This window comes from Mus caroli, unplaced genomic scaffold (assembly GCF_978045245.1).
Source record: "Mus caroli unplaced genomic scaffold, Mus_caroli_1 scaffold_5, whole genome shotgun sequence".
NCBI lineage: Eukaryota > Metazoa > Chordata > Mammalia > Rodentia > Muridae > Mus > Mus caroli.
This window is the reverse complement of record NW_028227260.1, coordinates 66,342,929-66,356,207: the sequence shown is the minus strand read 5'-3', so window position 1 is coordinate 66,356,207 and position 13,279 is coordinate 66,342,929. Positions and strand designations below refer to the sequence as shown.

The 13,279-nt window shown below is 40.5% G+C and overlaps 1 protein-coding gene across 2 annotated transcripts in view; it reads right to left on the bottom strand.

Annotated features, from left to right (window-relative positions):
* Positions 1-324: 324 nt before the first annotated feature.
* Positions 325-13,279, bottom strand: part of Phka1 (phosphorylase kinase regulatory subunit alpha 1) — a 113,343-nt gene continuing 100,388 nt past the window's right edge. For both annotated transcript variants that reach the window (XM_021152821.3, XM_021152825.3), the window contains 5 exons: positions 12,990-13,040; positions 7,084-7,254; positions 3,763-3,816; positions 3,097-3,297; positions 325-2,530 (listed from right to left, as the gene is read on the bottom strand). In XM_021152821.3, coding sequence (XP_021008480.1) covers positions 2,357-2,530; positions 3,097-3,297; positions 3,763-3,816; positions 7,084-7,254; positions 12,990-13,040 — 651 coding nt within the window. In that variant the 3' untranslated portion in view covers positions 325-2,356. The remainder of the gene's footprint in view (positions 2,531-3,096; positions 3,298-3,762; positions 3,817-7,083; positions 7,255-12,989; positions 13,041-13,279) is intronic.

Genomic DNA, 13,279 nt, shown 5'->3' with positions numbered 1-13,279 from the left:
TAAACAATATGTGAAATATTGAGAATACTTAGGAGAGCAAAGTATTTAGTTTTCTAATAGTTTAGAAATACCACTTATATAGAGTTGAAATAGAGTAAGCACCCATCTTATAATTTTAGTGAGCAGTCTGTCTAAAGATAGCACTAAACCTGTGGCGTTTTTATATATGGCATACGATGTATGATAATGTACAGTATATAAATGTTAGTCTTATTTGACCCAGTTGAGTATACTGTATAGCAAAACGTTATGTGAAATATTCATGAATTAGCTTCAGTCACACACCAGATAATCCTTTGTGCAGTAACACAAGACATAGTCAATTCTTAGTCTTTATTCCAACTTCAAGACATGTGTTTTTAAAAAGTTCTAGCACACTCTTCTTCATGTTAACAGTCTTAAAATGAATAAAATGCCAGTAATATTTTCTGAAAAGTTACTTTAAAAATTCAATACCATGGTGTGAGCATTAAATCCACAGGCAAATGCGTAACTCCAGAGAAAGATAAGCATCAGTGTCAATTCAAAAGCAGAGGCTCGGGAAGAAGTGGTAGCTCACCCACAGTGCTTGGTGGGCTTCCTGTGGCCATGAACACACACACACACAGGCACACAACAGCTTGTACGTTCTCCTCAGAAGTGGTCAGAAAGCCCCTCCCTGTGTTTATATGGTTTGTGAGAGGGGAGAGGTGGCCCGGCAGCCCTGTGTGTCCTCCGCCTGTCTGCTAGCACGCTGCACTTAGCCAGGGAGCTCAGAAGACTCCTGACTGTGACTGTTTGGAGCTCACTGTCCCATTAGCCCCATTACTGTTCTGGGAGAAAACCCTTAACATTTGGAGGGAAAGGGGAGTAGGAAATTCTCTGGGTAGAAACAAGGAAAATCAGGAGAAACCTCTGTCAAGCCAGGCTACCTACACAGCGAAGCAGACAATAGGCCAGAAGGGATATTTCTACTACCCTTCGAGTGTCAGCCTGAGACCAGCCATGCCACTCTCTCAGACACGCACAACATGCTTTCAAATGTTTTTGAGACACAGTCTCATACCCACACTGCCCTGAAACTTGTTATGTATCCCAGGCTGGCTTTGAATTCATGATCCTCCTGCCTCAGCTTCTCAAGCAGCAAGTATGACCAGGCTTGCTTTGCAATATTATTTACATTCTTATTCAGTCCATCCATGTAGAGAGAGAGAGACAGACAGACAGATCAAAAATACTTACAAATTATTTAACCACTTACCAGCACATTCACAGATATGTATAACAATAGATATTTGGCCACCATTACCAAGATTAAAGGTTGTAAGTACGAGAATTAACAAGTAAAACCATGTAAATGAGAGAATTGAGGAATAAATGTGGAGAGAGCTAAGGGTAGCTGGATGTGCTGGGGACTGAATGAAAAGGAATACCAAGGTCCTGGAAAGGGGCATTCGGTAGGGCAGCCCCAGAGTGGACTGGTGGTTTGTCTTTGCTTAAGATAGGCTTCAGTTACTCTCTGTGTTGTGTGTGGCTACACTGCAGAGGCAAGGGTTTGGTGGCTAAGGCTGTCCACCAGCAACTACCTTCCTCTGATGCTCTCTTGGCTCCCTATGTGTAAAGCACTGCCTACAGAATTTCTTTCCCTTCCTCTCTGGAATTAGGCTTCTGGCTTCTTTTCTCTGGGTTATTCCAAGTGTTAACACAGAAATTCTTTAACTTCCACGCGAGCTTACATTTTTTAATATTTCACCACAGAGACAGTAGGCATTGTGGGCAGATATAGAAAGAACAATGAAAGGCAATGCTTCTACAAAACACCCACTCTTTCCCCACTCAGAGCAAAGCAGCCTTTGAGTGAAGAAGAAAGCCATGATGTGGTACTGGCTTTTCCTAAGTAAAGGCACTTAGAGTCGACAGTTCCAATTTACAGCAGCATGAAATCCAACTTAGCATCTACTCTCTTGAAATGATGGCCTAATCAATAGCCACCACTCATATACACAGGTAAAAACCAACAAATAAGAAAACCAACTTACAGGAATAAGTTATTAATACCTACTCCCCAATAGGAGTTTAAAAACTAAGCCGCTAACAGCTCTACAGAATCCACGCACATGCAGACTTGTATGAACCACAAAAGAAGTAGGGATAGTGAGTGCAGGCGCAGTTGAACCTTCGCTCTGGAGTCCAGTCTCCAGATAGGGCTTCTTTTCTTCAAAAGTAGTGAGATCATCAGCAAAGTTCTCTCTTCTCGGGAGGGATGGGGCAGGAAAAGGGCCTGGGGGAGTGATCAGGTGCTAACAAGTCAGTTCCATGCACAATCAACCAGACGGGCTAGCTACTGAAGTGTTCTAACAGGCAGAACCCACAGCCCTCACTGCATGGCACAGAGGCTGTGTGGCAGAAACTCCTGCACGTAGGTGGCAGCTGCCTTGGAGAGGTAGGTCATGGTGCCAAATCTGCCACTGGGTGCACTGTCGTACAGGAGAGTACAGATGCCAGATGCAGGATCCTTTGCCAACATGATATCATCTGCGCCGAGGGTTTTCTATTTGGTTTAAAAGGGTGGGAAAACACAGTAAAAGGGAAAATTACTGATCCTACTGAGTTAAACTCTAATTAATGTACCTCTGAGCTTCCTCCCCAGCACCATTTCTTTGGTTGTTTAACCAGAAGGGGACATGAAGGGTTATGCAGGATGGATATGAATTTCTATACATAGCACTTGTCACTAGACTCCCGAAATTATTTTAATTACTATTTAGAATTTTCTATTATAAAGCATTTTGAAAATAAAATATCAATTAAAAATGATTAAATGAATCACATTTGCTAATAACATCCTCTGTTATTAGCACTTGGAGAGAACCCTAGTGAGACTACATTGGGATCCCCCACCTTGGGTCGTACTCTTTCATATTTTGTTTGGATACTTCTGTCTTCCCTCACAGTGGTTAAGAAAAGGAAATACCTGTTGTAGGTTTTGGGTCTCCTGTAGCTAAAGCTGGTCTTGAACTTACTAAATAGCTGAGCCTGGCTTTGGTCTCCCAATCCTCTGGCCTCCAAACTCCTAGATGCAGTGATTGCGGGTGTATTCCACATTGGGCAACCTACCTGTTCTTGAAGGAACAAGTCGTTGGCAATATGAACTATTTTCTCCACGGCAATGATGCTCCCAATGCTATGAATTTCAATATCTGCCAGCATGGTGAGAACAAGGATGGCTTCAACCAGAAGTTGGCGGTACTCTGGCTGAGGGACACGATTCAGGACAGACTCCACATGGACAGAGAATTTAATCTCGCCTGGGGTCATCTGTGACAGAAAAAGAAACAAATCACTTTCTAAGATCCCATCACCCAAGAACATGAATCCTTTCCTTTGAAAAGCAGTAAAAAGCCTTGTAAGTACAATATGGCTTCAGCCCCTTTAATGAAATGGTATAAATTGGCTTAATCAATTTGCAAGACAATCTGGTAATGCATAATAAGAGTCATAAAAGTATAACTGTCCTCTAACCTAAAATATTATTTCTGGGACTCTGCTCGAAGAAAATAATCCAGAGGAGAAAAGGCTCATGCTTGCGCGGCACAGCAGTTTGCCGAGTGAGCCGGCTCGCCAGCACCGTATTATTACTGTCTACTGTTCCCATTCCAGCTTTACCTCCTCCATGCAGTGCACTCAGCTGATTTATAAATCAATGTCAATTCAATAACTGATAACTGAAACATTTCAGATGGCAAGCTTTCTCTCATGTAAATAGAAAAGACAGAACCTTACCTCCCGAGTGGTTGAAGAGGGAAGAACGAAACCTTCCACTGAAAGCCCATGACACTGCGAAATAGAAAAACCGGCTATTACCAGAGATGAGCTAACAACTGGGAGGCCAGGAGGAGAGACCTCATATTTCTAAGTGTACTTCAAAGGCTGGCAAGATGGCTCACACCACCATGCAAGTCCAATGACATGACTTTACTCCCATAATCCCAAGTAAAGGAGGGACGGAGAACACAATCCACAAAGTTGTTCTCTAACCTCTACACGTGTGCTATGGCATGAGCGCTCCACCATCATGTATACGTACACACACACACACACACACACACACACGCACATGCACATGCACACGCACACACATGCACACATGCACACACACACGCGCATGCACACAATTTATTTTAAGAAATTAAATAGACATTCAGGAGACTTAGGCTGTAAAAATGACTCACATTATACATCTATGTACATGACCCATTCCTACTCGTTCTAGTTGAGTCCCTCATTGTTGGACACTGCTGATTAAACTCAAAGTCTAATTGTTCTGATAGCCTTCTGATCTTGGCAAAACTGGAGGACTCCTTTTGCCAGCAGGGCTTCTCCTTCCCTGACACTGTCTTGGGAGTCCTGGGACCCACCCGTTTTGAACTTTGCTTCACCCTTTCCTGCCTGGTGTGTACCCGAGTCTAGACACACCAAGAAAAGATGTGGACTGCAGAACAGAGTTCTGCTCCATCCTTTCCCTCTGCTGGGCACCTGAACACCACAGGGGAAGAAGAGGAAAAACGTATACCACACCTTATCAATATTCTTATCCTGTCCTATTTTCCCACCATTTTTTAAAACATTTTAGATATATTATTTGCTGTTTATTACTTATTGCAAGTAATATAAGTTCCACAAGGACAGAAATGTTGGCTATTTTGTCTTTTGTAATGGGAATAACCAGAAGACACTCTGGTGCATAGTAGATACTCAATAAATATTATCATTGTCATTATTTGACACATGGTCACATGTAACCTAATCTTATCTAAAATTCACTATGTGGCTGAGGCTGCTCTTGGACACTGGAAGTTCTGTGTTCATCTTCTCAGTGCTTTCAAGTACAGGTGTGGCGCACCATACCTGGATCAATAGATGTCATGAGTAACTCTTTGCCTTTCTCTAGCATATGAACTCAACTATTAATATATATATATATATATATATTCCAGATTCTAAGTAATCTCTGTACATTCAATTGCCAGCTTTGAAACATGTAAAAATTAGTGTTACTTTCATGTCTGGAAAGACATGGGTTTAACCTCTTTAAGACACCAAGTTTAGGTTTTGACTCTGCCAAAAAATACCCATTCTTCCTTGGCAGACTTACCCAGTCCTTTGTTATTCCTACAGCATCCTTGTCAAACATGTATTTGTGTGTGGTGGTGGTCAGGGCAGGCACAAGTAGACAAATGTGTGGAAGTCAGAGGGGTACTTGCAGGAGTTAGTTCTTGTTTTCCATCATGTGGGTCTCTGGGTGGAACTCAGATGGTTAGTCATGGTGGCAAGAATCATTTTGCCTGCCTTGTGGTTAGGTATCTTTATTACAAATCATTTCAGCTGTGTATGGCCTTGTAGAACAGTTGCTTTGAAAGAAGAAGATTCAACTCCTTGATGATAAAGAATACATGTTCTTCTGTGGACAGAGCACCTAATACATGTCTATTACTATGTTGAATTGTGGTAATCCATGAATAACTGGAGAGAGAAAGTACATACTATCTCTATCTGGTCTCTATCATGTTATACTAGCTGTAACAGAGCAGACTCCAAGCAATTGATAAAATGAAGAAGGTCCCTAGAGCAAAGCCTCTGAGGAACCAACTGTTGCTCTTTCTAATATGTCCCTGGGAGATCACTGTCCTGGCAGGGTCAAAACCTACCTCAAGATTATGATGCCATCAGTGAAATATTTCTCAGGAGAAAGAAAAAAGATTGTATTTGTATAAATGAGACCAGTCAATGAGCATTATGGTCTTCTTGGCCCTGTAAAAATTAGCATCACCATAATGGTGTGATATGCCCTTACATGTCTACTAGAAAACAATAAGAAGAAATATTAACTACACCAAGAGTTTTATCTAGGCCTGGTGTGGTGGTACATGCCAGCAATCTTAGCACTCCAAGAAACTGAGGTGGGAGGATCTTGAATTGGAGGCCAGCCTGGACAATAACAAACCCTGTCTCAAAACAAATTATTCAGAGCTGGAGAGATGGCTCAAAGGTTAAGAGCAGTTACTAGTTGTGATGGTTTCTATAAGCTTAGCCCAGGGAGTAGCACTATTAGAAGGTGTGACCCTGTTGGAGTAGGTGTGGCCTTTTTGGAGTAGGTGTGTCCCTGTGGGCTATAAAACCCTCATCTTAGCTGCCTGGAATCCAGTATTTTGCTAGCAGCCTTCAGATGACAATGTACAATTCTCAGCTCCGTCTGCACCATGCCATCCTGGATGCTGCCATGTTCCTGCCTTGATGATAATGGATTGAATTTCTAAACTGTAGGCCAGCCCCAACTATATATTTTTCTTTTAAGAGTTTCTTAGGCCATCACGCCTGTTGACAGTAGTAAAACCCCAACTAAGACACTAGTCTTGCAGAAGACCCCACCCACATGATGGTTCACAACTAACTGCCTGTAACTCCAATTCCAGGAGAGCTGATGCCATCTTCTGACTTCTGCTGGAACTTCATGAACATATGTATACTCGGGCACACATACATATAAAATAAGCACATATACCCATAAAAACAAAAAGCAAAAACAAAAACAAAAAACAAGCCATCTTCATCTACAACAAGAACATCATTGTGGCTTTCCATTTGTTCAGTGGTATTCATCTAAGAAAGCATAGAAGTAGGAGCTGCCTGTACAAACTCCCCACATATGTCATTTGTTTTCTTGTAGTGACATATAAACATGAATAGCTGAGAGATACAAATAACATCACCACTTTCATAATACCAACAAAGAAAGCGAGCTACTTAGCAGCACACTATTGACTGGCAGCAAATGTGTTGCAATATCCTACAATGTTCAACTATAGCCCAAAGCTGAGAGGTTATGATTTTAAAATCTTATTTGAAACAATACATTGTAACAGTAAGGAAAATAGACTAAAATTATTAATGTTACAATAAATCAATTGCTTTGTGTTTTTGTCTATACTTTATCTGAGCATTTCATCTCTATATGATTACAACCATGCTATGATTATGTCACGTTAGCTAGACAGATTCAGAATTTCAAGAGGGGAATAAAGAATAACACTGTGTTATACTCACTTTCTGCAAAATTTTCCATACTTTTTGATAAAATCCAATTGGTACTCTATTTAATGCTCCATCTAGCCTTCTCCTGCGTTGCCATTGGCCTTGACGACTATCTTTAGATGTCTGATGATCACACACCGTAGGAAAGGATCCACTACTTGCAGCAATACAGGCTGCAGGGGACTTGGGAGAAGAACAAATGTAAATCAAAAGTGACCTTGTATCCTGTGATTGAGTATCATAACACTGTTATATTTTAATTTCAAAACCTAAACGTTGTAAACAATGTATAACCCAGTGAATTGTAAATACTCTATAGAAGGAGAAAGCACACACTAAATGAAAGAGCCAATGGGATGACATGACTGTAAAGCTAGTCAACCTCTGTACAGCTTGCAGTGCTGTAACTCTGTATAGTCATTGATGTGCCAGAGCTGGGGGGCGGTAACCAAGGGGACCTCCACCCTCTCAGAAAAGGAAAGAGGGGCTGGGGGGGACCTGTGTGAGGAGGGAACCAGGAGATAATCATTGGGATGTAAAGTGAATAAATAAGTTAATGAAAAAATACATAATTTATTTCTTTTAGTTTTTTGAGATTATAATATAATTCCTTCATTTTCCCCCTTCCTCCCTCCAAACCCTCCCATATATCCTTCCTTGCTCTTTTTCAAATTCATGGCCTTTTTCCCATTAATTCTTATCCCATACATATACACAAGAATAATTTGCTCAGTCTGTACAATGATACCTGTGTGAGTGTACTCAAGGCTGACCATTTGGTACTGAGTAACAAACTGGTGTGCTGTTCCCTGGGAAAATCATTATATACAGCACTCTGGTGATTCGGAATAACAACCATAAAAATACCAGCAACACATTCCCAACTGTCTGCTTATCTGGCTTTATCTGTTTAACGTCTAGCTGCTCTCTGGTTTTGTTTGTCACTTTTATGACTATTAACACTAGCCTCTGTATTTTACTTTTCTACTGCTGAGATAAAACACCATGACTACACCAACTTCTAAAAGAAACCATTTAATTGGGCTTATAAATACACACTCAGGACCATCATTAATGATAGAGCAGGTTACACACATATTTTTAAAAGATGAGATCTGTTTAAACAGTAGAAGCCAACAGTCTGATTTAAAAAAAATACTAAGAAAATGATCAATTCCTTTTTAAAACAGTATTGAACAAAATAGGTCCAGGCTTGCTGGTGCACACCTTTAATCACAGTACTTGGGAGGCAGAGACAGGTGAATCTTTGTGAGTTTGAGGCCAACTTGGTCTACATAGTGACTTTCAGGACAGGCAGGGCTACATACAGAGATCCTGTCTTTATTATTTTTTTTAAAGAAACATGAGGCCAAACTATATGAATAAATATAACAAAGCATGTCTGAGAACTCTAAAATATACTGAAATAAACTACTTAAACAAACGGAAGGAAAGCCATGGGTCAGAGGACGTTAGTAAGAAGGTAATTTTGATCCACAGATTGAACACAGCCTTAATCAAAGTCCCAGTTGAATTCTTGGCAGAAATTAACAAGTGGATTCTAAAATCCTTGTGAAAATGTAAGGAACCTACGCTATCCAATACAATCTTTAAGAAGGAAGAAAAAAGTATGAAGACTCACAGAGTTCAATTTCATAATGCAGTGTACAAAGCTAGAGTAATTACTGACATAGGATCGACCCACAGATCAATTGCACAAATCAACTGCAGATCAATAGCGCAAAATTCAGAAAGAAATCAATCACATTTTGTTTAATTAATCTTCAATAAAAGTTTCAGAAGAATTAAATGGGAGCAAAAATAATCTTTTAAACAAATGGCGCTGAACAACTGGATATCCACATGCCAGAGAATGAAGTAGCACACTATTTAACACTATGCAAAAAAGTGGGAATCCCAATGGAATTTTGGCAAAAAGAAAGAAAAGGAAGACAAAGAGCCTCAAACCAAATAAAAAACACAAAAAAGGAAAATCAAAACAAACAAGCAAAAGACCAATAAGATAAAAACAAAACAAAACAAAAAGCTCATACTCAAACTGAAGAAAACAGTCCTCCTCCCAAATAAAATTAAAAAAAAAAAAAAAAACCTCAAAAAAAAAAAAAAAAACCCCATGGAGCTGATTTTGTATTTGCATGGGGCCTGCCCTGGAGAGTGTTAGAAAATCGAGTCAGCACAGCAGACCAGAAGAGAAGACAAGCGTGCTGTTTTTGAAAAGTCATTTTTTACAGGCTCGGTGCTTCATCTGGAGTCTGGAAAGGCGGGCGTTCAGATGGAGATCACCATTCCTCACAGTAACCACCGCCCATAAGCTGCTGTATCACCACTGGCTTATTTACAACACCTTCTTTCCTCGGGGGGGGGGGGGTTAGAGTTTGGCGATATGCCAGACAGAGGCTCTCTTTATGACTATCTCCAAAGTCCCTAGGTACTGTGCTGGGTCTTTAATGAGCTATTTCCGTTATCAGCACTTCACCTGCTGTAACTAGTCATTGGAGGAATTTTAGTGCATCCTAGAGATGGCTCTGCTGGGGAGTACTCCTAGAATCTTGTGTGCTTTTCTATGGGTTTCACCCAGTACACCCTTTTCTTTTGCTGATTTTGTTGTTAAGTCTTTTAACGTGTAATTAATCCTGTGACTCCTACTAAATTGCTGAAGCTGTGGATAGTTTTAGGGAGTTTCACCTCCCAATATAATCATAGTCTCAAATGTACGAGCTAAAACAATTTTAACAAAGCCCTTAAAAGAAAAAATAGCATTAAATTCTTGTAGTGTTGATTTAGGTAAAGCCTTCTTTGATGGGAACAATAAAAGAAAAAAATAGAAAAACTGACCTCTGATAAAACAGACCTCTTGAAAGAACATCAGTAAGAATAAAAAGGACATATTCTGTAAGGATATTGTATTTAGAATATATAAAGAATCCTTGTAACCCCCAAATATAAAACACACAATTAAAAATGGGTAAAGAATCAGGGAAATGCAAATTAAAGCTACTCTGAAATTCTACCTTACCAGTTAGTTGGCTGTATACATGTAAATGTAAATGTGGGTCTTGGTCATGAAACTATAAAGGAGACAATGAGAGGAAAAGGGGGTGCTGAGGGAGGAGAGGAAGGGAGACAACAGGTGACATGAAAGTGGAAAAGAGACTACAGGAGATAGAAGGGTACAAAGGGGGACGGAGATGGGCAAGGGAGGTGAAGAGAACGAGGAACAAAAGCAAAGGATGTTTGAAAAAATGTCACAATAAAACATAATCTTTGTATGCTAATCAAAATAATGGGCAGATGATAGAAATAAAATATTTCTCCAAACATAAGCAAATGGCCATATCAATGTCATTGGGCACAGAGCTATGATAAAACAAAACCCCACTAGGATAGCCAACAACAAAAGAAAGACAAGAATAAGCACTGGGGAGGGGGGGTGAAGAAATTAGAATGCTTACACAATGGGATGTGAAGAAGTTCAGCTCTGCAGAAGTCTAATAGTTCCTAAAAATGCTAAACAATTATCCTAACCCTCTGCATTGGTTAAGACTGATTGGGATCTCATAAAATTGCAAAGCTTCTGTAAGGCAAAGGACACTGTCAACAGAACAAAACAGCAACCTACAGACTGGGAAAAGATATTTACTAACCCTACATACGATAGAGGGCTAATATCCAATATACACAAAGAACTCAAGAAGTTAGACTCCAAAGAACCAAATAACCCTATTAAAATATGGGGAACAGGGCTGGAGAGATGGCTCAGTGGTTAAGAGCACCGACTGCTCTTCCAGAGGTCCTCAGTTCAATTCCCAGCAACCACGTGGTGGCTCACAACCATCTGTAATGGGGTCTGGTACCTTTTTCAGGTGTGTCTGAAGAGAACAATGGTGGGGTACTCATATGTATAAAATAAATAAATGAATCTTTAAAAAATGGAGAACAGAGAATTCTCTCCTGAGGAAACTGGAATGGCTGAGAAGCACCTAAAGAAATGTTCAACATCTTTAGTCATCAGGGAAATGAAAATCAAAACGACCCTTAGATACCACCTCATGCCAGTCAGAATGGCTAAGATCAAAAATTCAGGTGACAGCGGATGCTGAAGAGGATGTGGAGAAAGAGGAACACTCCTCCATTGTTGGTGGGATTGCAAGCTTGTACAACCACTCTGGAAATCAGTCTGGCGGTTCCTCAGAAAATTGGACATAGTACTACCGGAGGATCTCGCAATACCTCTCCTGGGCTTATATCCAGAAGATGTCCCAACCGGTAAAAAGGACACATGCTCCACTATGTTCATAGCAGCCCTATTTATAATAGCCAGAAGCTGGAAAGAACCCAGATGTCCCTCAACAGAGGAATGGATACAGAAAATGTGGTACATTTAAACAATGGAGTACTACTCAGCTATTAAAAAGAATGACTTCATGAAATTCTGAGGCAAATGGATGCAACTGGAAAATATCATCCTGAGTGAGGTAACTCAGACCCAAAAGGACATGCATGGTATGCACTCACTGATAAGCCCAAAAGTTCAGAATACCCAAGTTACAATTCACAGACCACATGAAATTCACGAAGAAGGAGGACCACAGTATGGATACTTCGGTCCTTCTTAGATAGGGGATCAAAAGACCCATGGGAGGAGATACAGAGACAATGTTTGGAGCAGAAACTGAAGGAAAGGCCATCCAGTGACTGTCCCACCTGGAGATCCATCCCATATTACTGTTCCCAAACCCAGACACTATGGTGGATGCCAAAAAGTGCTTGCTGACAGGAGCCTCATATAGCTGTCTCCTGAAAGGCTCTGCCAGTGCCTGACAAATACAGAAGTGGATGCTCATAGCCAACCATTGGACTGAGCACAGGGTCCCCATTGGAGGAGCCAGAGAAAGGACCCAAGGAGCTGAAGGAGTTTTCAGCCCCCTAGGAGGAACAACAATATGAACTAACCAGTACCCCCAGAGTTCCCAGGGACTAAACCACCAACCAAAGAGTACATATGGTGGGACTCATAGCTCCAGCTGCATATGTAGCAGAGGATGGCATAGTTAGTCATCAGTGGGAGGAGAGGCCCTTGGTCCTGTGAAGGCTCAACGGCCCAGTGTAGGGGAATCCCAGGGCCAGGAAGCAGGAGTGGGTGGGTTGGTGAGCAGGGGGAGGGGGATGGGATAGGGGGTTTTTGGAGGGGAAATGAGGAAAGGGGATAACATTTGAAATAAAGAAAATATAATAATAATAATAATAATATTAAATGGAGAGGATGTGAAGTGGAGAGGCGCATGTGTTGGTGGTGGCTGGGAAGAGTGGAAGTGAGTGTTGGGGATAGCCATAATCAAGATACATTGGTTATATGTATGCAGTTATAAAAAAAAAGAAAATTGCAAAATTCTAGGTTTGAAAAAGGAGCAAAGGAGCTGAGAACCAGCATTCACCTGTCTCCTAACTGTGGGTTCAATGTGACTGGATGCTTCATGATCCTGTTGCCATGTTTCCCCTCACATGGTGGACTGTGCCCTCAAACTGTGAGCAAAAATACACCTTTTAACTTTTCATAAGTTACTTTTTAGGTATTTTTGTCACAGCACACAGAAAAGTAACTAATACAGCCCCATAGAAATAGATGTGAGAGAAATGAGAAATACACATGTCATTTTGGAAGAGGAACTCTCAAACACAAAACTGTTTCCATAACATTAGGCTGTAGCAAAGTCTGTAGTGCATTTTCTTAATTAGTGATTGCTAGAGAAAGGCATAGACCTTTGTGTTCTTAACCACTGAGCCATCTCTCTAGCCCCACTTTGGTTTTTATAATAGTCAAATACTATGTTATGATCTACATAACATTATATCAAAACACTTGTGAATGAAACATGAGATAACATAAAAGGAGTTACCAGAAAGGATGGTGACATCAAATCTATACCCGAGGGATGACCGCCACTAGTCTATAAAAGAAATTGAGAAAGTAAAATTTTTTAAAGAGGTGAGATAAGACAAGCATTATTTGTGTCTAAAAAAATCTATTAGTAGTAGTATACTACAGAGCATTTAAGTAATTTGCCAGCATGTTATCATTAAAAGCCCAAGAAATAAGTTTCCTCTAAATGCCACAGTAAAGGGTAAAATAAATTAAAAACTACCCTGAAATACCTTTGTCTAGAAATTAGGGTACTGGTAAATAGCA